General features: G+C 37.2%; 1 protein-coding gene across 1 annotated transcript; it reads right to left on the reverse strand.

Annotated features, from left to right (window-relative positions):
- Window positions 1–2,296: 2,296 nt before the first annotated feature.
- On the reverse strand, window positions 2,297–9,977 carry LOC122291655 (DEAD-box ATP-dependent RNA helicase 37-like). The gene is made up of 7 exons (XM_043099487.1): window positions 9,819–9,977; window positions 8,504–9,377; window positions 8,317–8,400; window positions 5,096–5,338; window positions 4,406–4,573; window positions 4,023–4,136; window positions 2,297–3,350 (listed from the first exon to the last, which is right to left on the reverse strand). The coding sequence occupies exons 2-7, from the start codon at window positions 9,257–9,259 to the stop codon at window positions 2,859–2,861; spliced, it is 1,857 nt and encodes a 618-aa protein (XP_042955421.1). The 5' UTR covers window positions 9,260–9,377; window positions 9,819–9,977; the 3' UTR covers window positions 2,297–2,858.
- Window positions 9,978–10,492: the final 515 nt, after the last annotated feature.

A 10,492-nucleotide genomic window follows, 5' to 3' on the forward strand; every position in this document is an offset into this window, starting at 1 on the left:
AAAGATAAATACTACATGAAAGTCTTACACTACATATCTTCATCTAATCAACATGTGATTTGTCATTTTTATCGTTCTAAATTTAAACACACTTTTTTTTATAGAAAACATATACATATTTAAGCATTAAAAAAATGACAAAAGTAACAAATTACATGCTAGTTAGATGAAGGTACGTGGTATAAATATTTCATGTAGAATTTCTCATCCTAAATTACCTATATTATTTTTTTACAAAATAACTCTAATTCTTCTAGCTTATTTTGCGGATTTATGGCTAGTTTAAAATATAATGCTCCTGTGATAGAGAAAGATATCAGCTCTAAAGAAAAATCAGTCACAAAAGAGCTGATGAAGGAAGTTTCTTGATGATCAATGCCTCACAAGTCTTTCATGTCAACGTACAACAAGGTCCCTATCTATTTTATGTTGGATTTTGAATAAAATCCGAAAGCACCAAAATCTCTTATCAAATCCACTTAGAAATATAATAAAAGAGCATACCTATAGCCATTGAAAAGAAGAATGCAGCGGTATGATCTTTCCTGCCCAATATTCGCTATTTGGTAAAAACTCATAGAGATGAGATGTGTTGAATTTGGAGTGGAGATCATGGCCTTATATAATACCTCGAATTTCAATTTTGTCTATCATAAAATAGGTCCTTAATGGGTCTCTACATGTGAATTAAGGCCAAACTACTTTTATGCTCATGATCTAACCAAAATCATAGACTTCAAGAGATGAATTAGCCTGGTTATGTCACTTTATTGATAACAATTATTGGGCCTTACAAACATTATCATTCCAAACAGCAATTATATAATGTAAAATTCCTAATCTATGTAGTTACATTCATTTAAATAATGCTAACATTTTAATTTCAAATTCCATGAATTAATCATCTTAACGACTTGTTAAATATTGTTCTCCATTTTCCCTGAGCTCTTTCTAATTTCTAGCACATTTAATTCATATCAACACATACATAAGGGTACATTTGGGTAGTGAGAAGTGTTGAAAATAGTTGTGAATAGTAGTAAAAAAGTAATAATAGAATATTGAATAGTAGTGAAGAGTAATGAATAACAGTAAAAAGTATGTGAAAAGTAATAATAAATAGTAGTAAAGTTTTTAATACAGAAATACTTTGGGACCTGAATTTGAGTCCCCAAGTAATGTCCCGAATGAGTTTTTTCTTTTTTACTTAATAATTAAGAAAGTGTTTTTTAGTAATGTTGTGAATTTTTTTATTTTTTTAAAAAATATTTAAGAATATAAAAAAATGAATGAAAAAAATTTAAAAAAAATTAACTTATTCTATGAGTTTTCAAGCTACATCAGTGGATGTAGCTAAACCGACCTTTACACCTCATCCTTGGTGGAGAAGAGCTATTAATTAATTGGGAAATTAAATCACGATTGACCTAAACTCACACGAATTGATATATTTTGATTAAAAGTAGTCATGCATATCTCATCAACTTGAAAGATTAATTAGCAATAATTCATGATAATAACAATGACAATTGTCTAAACAATAATAAGTTTGAAAACCATCGGGGCCAACTTTATACTGACCTAATCCAAGATCATATAAAGATGCACTAACTTCATTTAATTATGTGGGAGGATATTATGATTCTAATTCTTAATCATTTTAGAGCGCCAAGATCGTAATGATGTGATCAAAATACCTTAATTTACTTGTTTTTTTTATTGGCACACCTGCGTATGTCAGAGGATTAATTAACCCAAAATAATAAGAATAAATAAATGAAAATATTATGACGAGAGACAAACACCCTCCTTTATTACATATATTATTATATAGTAATGATATCTTCCCACCTCATTTACTATTACTTTACCATCCAGCTATTTTTTCTCTTCTTGCATGATCTAAAAGAAAATAAATTCAATCAATCATCTTAATCATATAATTTAATTAAAAATAAATTCAATTTTATAAAAATTAACTCAAAAAGCAAAAGAATGTCACCTAAAATCCTAAGAATAGCAGCACCCACCTAATCATTAATCCAAGATTGAAGAAGAAGACATCACCAAATATGTCCCAGTTCTATAATGAAAATTCCACTGGCACTCACAAAACTTCCATAACTACTTCTAAAACAAGAAAACTCGTCCTTTTGCTTCTTTTTCTCTCTGTCTATATGCAAAGGGGACAAGTGTATACTGCTCTCAAAGCACTCATACCACGGGAATCAATACATGGAAAGGCATAATAATATAAATAAAAGCAGTTTAAACTGGATAGGTCAAGTGTTCTATCTCACACAACAATAGTTTCCATAACAATTATCAGATTTGTTTCTCATGATATTGAACAAAAATTGACGTCATTTGTTCAAATGGTTCGGTAAAACCAAAATATTACAAAAACCTTAAAAATCCTTGACAAGGGGAAGAAGAAAATACCAGGACCAGAGCCTCATCAATATACCCCCCCAACATTTTGGGTTGAAAAGAACATTGCCTATGAGACAAACAAGATGTAGCAGAAAAGAAGCCCTATTCCCCCCACTACATATTCTACAACCCATGACCCACCAAAAAGAAGGGTACAAAAAAAAAATTCCCAATAAAAAGGCAAGTAATCCCTAATGTGTTAATAGTTTCTCACCAACACCTACCAACGTACACCCATTCCTGTGGCACCAATACCAAGCAAATATCTCCCCTCCCTTACGTTATAAGCACCTCTAACGGTATAGAACAACCAAAGCTAAAACAAAAACTAACAAAAAAACAAAAAGATGAGACATAATGACCCTATTATAAAAGGTACAAGTTCACAACCATTGCCTAGACACAACTGCTTAAGAAGTCAAAAATTAGTCCCATGCACTGGTCACCCCTGGACCATATCCTCCACCATACCCACCAGAAGAAGTACCATATCCACCGCTGCTGTTGCCTGCACTGTAATAATCAGAACCACCCCTATTGAACGAGCCCTCCCTTCTGAAATCACGCCCACCAAATCGACCTCCGCCAGAACGACGGTTCCTCCCTCCACCAAAAGAAGACCGGGCTGCATACCGGGACAGCCAAGCAGGCACTTCTTGATTTGATTCTTGCATTAGCTCAGCTAAAGCCCGTGCCATTGACGAATTATTCTCATTGAAGAAGGCAGTAGCTAAACCTGATTTACCAGCTCGCCCTGTCCGTCCAATGCGGTGAACATAATCATCAATATCATTGGGGAGATCAAAGTTGACCACATGGGCAACATGGGGAATATCAAGACCACGTGCAGCCACATCAGTTGCAACCAAAATTGGGGTGTTTCCACTTTTAAAGGACCTCAATGCATGCTCCCTTTCCTGCAGAAATGTAAAATAAACAACGAAAGGAACAAAACACAGACCTCACGTGAGGAACAGGGCACATCACGCTAAAAACCTGCCTATATACAGTCCATAGTGAGACCCTCACCCCTGATAAACCTCCCTAGGGAAGGATCCTTATCATGGATATCTTTAGAAAATGTCACAGTGTTGCATGTGCAAAAAGAATGGGCAAATCTATAGACCACCTTCTACTCCATTGTGAGGCTCATTTCTTTGTAGCGTAACTTTTTCTGTCAAGTTGAGTTCGTTTGGGCAGCTTACAGAGAATTTAGCAAACCAAGTTCTCGTGATTTTCTAGTCTATTTTTCTACTTCTAATTAGGTGCTCCTCTTATATACTTCCTATGTCATTGGATTAAGCATTTTGCATTTCTTAATAAAACATTAGATTACTTATAAGAAAAGATCATTATATTAAACACACATTCACCAACCACAGACAAAATGTGAATTTTCCTATTTGCTAAATGTGACTCAAAACAAAGATATCCAACATATAAGTAGGCCTACAGCAAAACAACTTTTATTTTTTGGATAGATAATCAAGAAGTATATTCATAGAATTAGGCAAGCCCAGGTACACAGGAAGTATACATGAGAAACACCTAGCTAGAGGTTACAATAGACCTACAGCAAAACAACTAACCTGTTGTGATCTATCACCGTGAATAGTAGTTGCAGGAAAACCATTAAGACATAACCAATGTTCCAGCGAATCAGCTCCCTTCTTTGTCTCCACAAAGACTAATGTAAGAGCTTGCTGCAACAACGGGAGGTTGAAAGTCAAACAACTATATGTTTTGGTTATCAATTTCAAGCACAACCATTTTTCTTTCCCTCAACCCTAGTAAGAGGCTTGTTGATTTGAGTAATAAATTGTAAACATAAACCATCTAAGGCAATAAACTGTCCACACAATATGAATAGGAAAAGTTATCAGCCAGCACAGAACCCACCTGACCAAAACCCTCTGCTTTCTCTGGGAAAAAAATGAGATAAAATATAGAAATGTTCTTTCTGCAATATTACCTTTCCCTGTGAACCATTTGCCCTCTGTGCATGAAGAAGGTCCATGAGGTGACTTCTTTTGTCAGATTCATGAACAAATTCCACTCGTTGGACTATCAAATCAGTACTTGAGCCCACTCTTCCAACAGCCAAAAAAATATAATTTGCAAGGAAATCAGAAGCCAATCTCTGCACATTAACCAAATTCATACAAGTATCACATTAATGTCACTATAAGTATCCTACAAGCTGGCCCCATCACACCAATTTGCTGTCAACGATTAAAAAAAAAGGGTATCCAACCAGAATCTTCAGCAAGGCTGTACAAAATTCTTTTTGCACGTGGATATATAATCTCAAACCACTCTGTCCCAGTGCATATCAGGCATATGATAAATGCCATAGTGCCATTGCATAGACATTAGTTGCAGCTGCTGACAAGTAATTTTTTGATCGTGTTTAATGCCATAAAAGTGTTACACCTCCATGATTAGCCCCCACAGCCCCCCCCCCCCCCCCCCCCCGGGCCAAAAAGAAAAAACCCCCGAAATAACCCCACCACCCGCAACCCCCAAAAGGGACCTCCAAGAAAAAGAAAAAGATGAAATGGCCAACACTCCAGCAGCACAGATATAATTGCCAGGAATTCATAAGCATCGGTTGGAAAGCATAATTCGAGTTAAAAAAAAAAATTCCAACAGAGAAACAAACCTGTATCTCTTTGGGGAAAGTAGCACTGAACAGCATAGTTTGTCTTGCACCAGGTGGAGGCATGTCCATTTGCTCTACAATTTTCCTTATTTGAGGCTCAAAACCCATATCCAGCATTCGATCTGCCTCATCCAAGGCTAAATATCTGATCATCTGTAATGAAACTCTGGCCCTTTCCAGCAAATCAACCAACCTTCCAGGAGTAGCCACAAGAATATCAACACCTCTCTCCAGGTCCCGCAGCTGAACAAAATTGTAACTCATTAGGACTGCAAAATCCAACAGTACAAACTGGGATATAATAACAGGAATTTTAAAGGGGCAACAATATGCAGAAAAGGAGGAATAAACTTGCAGAGCTGATTATAGCACGTAACGGTATTCAAAAATCATCATGATGAGCATCCACGAAAAGAAAAAACAACAAAAGTATGCATGTAATACAGCCAGTTTATACCCAATATCCATCAGTCAACAGAAGAATCCTACAAGAGTGGTGCATTTGTTCATTAGATGATGTCAAGAAATCTAGTCCTTTAGGCCGGTTGGTGGGACTATCGATTCAGCTAACCAGATCTAATTCATCACCAGACAAATCAAGTTCATCCAATAAAGAATATTTCATGTTGAATTCTTAAGAGTAGAAATCACAAGAAAGAAATGTGAAGTGCCAAGTAATTTGTAACTTTGTAATTACTAATGGTGATACCTCCACAAAATAAAACCAAAAATGCACTAGTGAAATAAAGACAAGATACTTAAACAACAGTCTCTAGACATACTTTAGATTTGCCAAGGTTCAACCATAATCAACTTTGGACAACCCAAAACCCCACTTTATAAGTATCCCTGAACATTTTTCCCCAAATTACTTTTCTAATAAGTAATTTTTCCCTTGATTCTTTTATCTTCCCTCAAAACATTGATTCTTTTAGCTTCTTTCCTAAAAAAAAGACCAGCGAAATAATTCTTATAATTTTTTAACACTAGCAAGGGATGCCTTTTACAACATACTGGAACGGAAAAAATGGAGCTCCACTTACATCACCCCCCTATGACAACTTGTATTCATGATATAACAACCATGAAGAGAACATAACAAAAAAGGCACATATGCTACTAAATTGAGCAGGCACTCTAACACATATTCTTACCAGTACTTCTCCAATGCATAATTGCACAAACCATATGTCTCACACATACGACGTAACCCTCTAAAAATGAGAATTTCCAATCTAGATAACGTGGTACACAGTTGTTGCACACTCCTAAACGCAAGAGAACAGGAATGAGCGAAACAACAAGGCTCTATTACCTTAATTTTGATTCTTCAGGTATTAATAGACTTTTTCCCAAAACAAAAAATAGTGATTCCAGGCTTTGTTAAGTTAGTGTATCTGATGTTCATCAATTGTACTTAATTTACTAAAATGCACAAGCCTAATTCCAGTTATCTGTATATCCTATGTTTTCAAGATTAAGAAGCACCTATATATCGATCAAAATCATGAGAGCTTGCCTAGATTTGGATAAGCAGGTAGGTAAAATTGTATGGCCAATAGTAAGTGCAGATGTTCCATACAAAACTAATTTGATAGTTGTTTGCAGCACTCTTTTGGAGAAGCACCACCACAACTTGCAACCCACGGCAAACGATTTTTTAACATTTAAAATGCATACCACAAAAACATGTGCATGCACAACTTCTGGTAACCTATGGCAAGAAGATCATTTCACATTTAAATATCAAGAAAACTGAAACATGTAACAGAAATAAAGTTAACAATCAAAACAGAAGGCACATGTAATCACGATCATCATGATCAGAAGGCAAAAATTGTTTAGAGCATTTTTGTGGGGTGGTATGGGAGAGGAGAATAAATTTCATCTTGTGAGTTGGCATAGGGTGTGCTGCCCGATTGAGAATGGAGGATTGGGGGTGCGAAATGTGAAGAATTTTAATAAGACACTGTTAGGGAAGTGGTTGTGGAGGTATCACATGGAAGGGGATTCATTGTGGAGAGAGGTTATTGATCGAAAGTTTGGATGTGATTGGGGGGGATGATGCTCTAAGAAGGGTAGGGGATCTTATCGTGTGTGCTTATGAAAATATATCAGAAAGGGGTGGGACAGTTTTGTAAAACATATTAAGTGCGAGGTTGAAGAGGGTGAAAGAATTCGTTTTTGGTTCGATGGTGTGGTGAGAGAGCTCTTCATTCTGTTTTCCCGGTTGTTTTCAGATTGGTTGGAAATCAGCAGGCTGCTGTTTCAGAGGTGATGAGTCGTGCTAATGGCACTGTGCAAAATGTTATTTTCACTAGAAATGTTCAAGATTGGGAACTTAATGAGATTGCAGATTTTTTCAGTTTCTTGTATTCTCTGACTCTAGGAGGAAATGAGAGGGATCGAATACTGTGGAAACACGCGGGGAGCAAAAAGTTCAGTTAAATCTTATTATAAGGTGTTATCTGCAGCAATTCTCTTTTCCGTGGAAGAGTATTTGGAGTGTTTTTGTGCCGTCAAAAGTTGCCTTTTCTACTTGGACAGCCACACTCGGGAAGATTTTGACGGGTGACAATTTGAGGAAACATGGCATGATTGTTATGGAGTGGTGCTTCATGTGTAAGAAAAATGGTGAATCGATTGATCATTTACTCTTACATTGTGAGGTGGCTAGGGAGTTATGGGTTGGTGTTCTTAGTAGAGCTGGGTTGAGTTGGGTTATGCCAATGAGAGTGGCAGATCTACTAGCATGTTGGAATAGGCAGCATAGTAGCTCTCAGTTGGCAGCGGCGTAGAGGATGATTCCTTTGTGCATAATGTGGTGTTTAAGGATGGAAAGGAATGAAAGGTGCTTCAACAACAAAGAGCGAAATGTAGAGGATATCTGCAAATTGTTTGTCTTCTTTGCTGCAGTGGTTTTCGGCTATTGTCCTTAAGGGAGGGAATGCTCATAAGTTTTGTTTTCTTTTCAAGTTTCTAGAATGTAATTAGGTGTTTCTTTTGTATACTTCCTGTGTACATGGGCTTCACCTAGTTTCATTCAATAAAGTTTCCTATTTATCAAAAAAAAAAAAAAAATGAAATCATGACCATAACTTCGAATAAGGGTGAGTAAAAGAAGTTGAAAGAGAGAATCAACGAACCGTAATCAGGTTGCAACAACAGAAGGGTACAAAAATTACAAGGCAGGAGAAAATAAAAGTAAGTCAACAAAAAACCTGTTGGTTAATTGGTGCTCCTCCATAAGCAACAACCACTCTTACACCTGTCTGATATGAGAATTTCCTAGCTTCCTCGTGTATCTGAAATTTTCCACAATATTTAAAATCTGGTGATAATTAAAAAAAAAAAACACTAGCATCAAATTAGAGCATGTAATGGAAGAAGTCATATAACTAAACTCACTTGCATCGAGAGCTCCCTAGTTGGAGAGAGGATAAGAGCAAGTGGGTACACTGTTCGTGCCCCACGGGGCGGTCTCTGTACACTTTGGCCCCTCATAATCCCACTGATGATAGGGAAGCAAAAAGCAGCCGTCTTGCCAGAACCAGTCTGGGCACAAGCCATTAAGTCACGCCCCCCAAGAGAGATTGGGATGGCATGCCGCTGCACAGGAGTTGGCCTCACATACTTGCACCTGCGAATATTCTGATTGAGTGCTTCACCCAAATCAATCTCCGCAAATGTATTCACAGCCGGAGGAACATTTTCACCACTTGTCTCCACTGGGATATCCTCATATGCATCGAAGTTGATGCCGGTGTTCTCCTGCTCAGAAAATGGCTGTTCTGTGTCATCATCATCTCCAAAAGGGTTCACTTCCCGATCTCTCCCACGGTCCCAGCCACCACTTCTACCCCCCCATCCACCACCACGGCCACCACCACTGTACCCAGATCGACCATAATCATTCCTAGGAGCACCAGACCATCGTGACCCACCATGTCCGGACCGGTCATTACTTGAAACAGGCCCACTATTAGCTGGTGCAGGTGTGTCGGCAACAGGAGGGCGATTTCGAAGATGTGGAGGAACATATGTGCTCCGGGAAGGAGCAGTTGTGGGCCCTATGCCGCCATTGCTAGCAGAAGAAGACCCAGGAGCTGCATTCTCGGCCACAGAGTTTGCAGCCAAATCTGCCCATGAAGTTCGCGTACTCATGACAAAATCCCCAGTCAACCCAACACTCAAATCAGAACAATTAACAGCCTAAAAAATCTCTTTGCTGAAACCAGTATCTCGATTCTCCACCAAATTGAACGAGTGAATTTCAAAATACCTAATAAAACAGATAAAAAAAAAAATCATAAATCAAAACCCATAAGCCACAGTGAAATTTAGATCTGATAATCTGCAAAATCAAAGAAACCGCGATCAAGACATGCATCAGATGCAAAACATCAATAGGCCTATGACAATGCACCGCTTGATCACCAAGAAAATGCCCCAAAAAAACACGAAAAGAAATTAAAGGCCATTTCAACCTCTGAAATCTAGTATTCCCTATATACCACTTGCTCCAATTCCTGGATTTCCTCACCAACGAAACAAACCCAATCCAAAAGAAAAAATTCACGCCCCCGATCTAGAATGGGGGAAAAAGGCAAAAGAAAAACTGAAAGGAACTAAAAATAAAATTAATGAAAGAATCTATGGTAAAGCGAGAGAAAGACAAACATCACAAAAGAGAGAAAGATAGGAACAGAGAGAGAGAGAGAACCTGAAGGACAGAACTGTAGATCCAGAAACCCTAATCTCTGCTAACAAAAGCGCCTCTATATTACCGAACAACAAAAATATCTATCGTAGCTGGTTTTTCTCTCTCTCTCTCTCTCTCTCTCCTGCGAATATTAATAAAACTATTAAAAATAAATAAATAAATTATGTGTGCGTGTATATATATAGAGATTAGAGAGTGGTGCGTGTAGAAAACGAATGAGGTCCGTACATATTGCGGCTGGCGTCATATTTAACGGAACGAGCGGTCTCTACTCAACGCCACCCACAACCAAACACCCCAATTTACCCTTTCTTTATTACTGCGCTGTAAATCCAGGCATTATCTTATTTACCAGCAAACGACTTCACGCTACTTTTCTTTTACTATTCTGGCGCCTTTGTCTTTTGGTCAATGTTCCAAAAATCCGAATCGATTCTGAGTCAGATAACAACCGATTCATATAGCCATCAATTCAACAAATTCAATTTGATAATTTATGATTATTTCAATACGGATAGAAATTAGAAAGTATCATTTTTTTAATTCTTTTTAATTTTATTATTATTAAATTAATTAAATTCTTCTACTTATCATTCATATTAGTGTGCGGTATAGGTGTAGGGGTTAATAAATATAATTTTCCTATTTTTGATTTCCAGCTTCTATGAGATATT

The sequence above is a fragment of the Carya illinoinensis genome, chromosome 13 (assembly GCF_018687715.1).
Source record: "Carya illinoinensis cultivar Pawnee chromosome 13, C.illinoinensisPawnee_v1, whole genome shotgun sequence".
Taxonomy (NCBI): domain Eukaryota; kingdom Viridiplantae; phylum Streptophyta; class Magnoliopsida; order Fagales; family Juglandaceae; genus Carya; species Carya illinoinensis.

What these genes read in the sequence shown, in the direction of transcription:
- LOC122291655 (XM_043099487.1), bottom strand. Translation starts at nt 9,259, where the DNA reads ATGAGTACGCGAACTTCATGGGCAGATTTGGCTGCAAACTCTGTGGCC. An exon ending in GAGCACCAATTAACCAACAG is followed by an intron (nt 5,339 to 8,316) that starts GTTTTTTGTTGA and finishes AATTTTGTTCAG; the next exon opens with CTGCGGGACCTGGAGAGAGG. An exon ending in CAAATGGTTCACAGGGAAAG is followed by an intron (nt 4,137 to 4,405) that starts GTAATATTGCAG and finishes CCGTTGTTGCAG; the next exon opens with CAAGCTCTTACATTAGTCTT.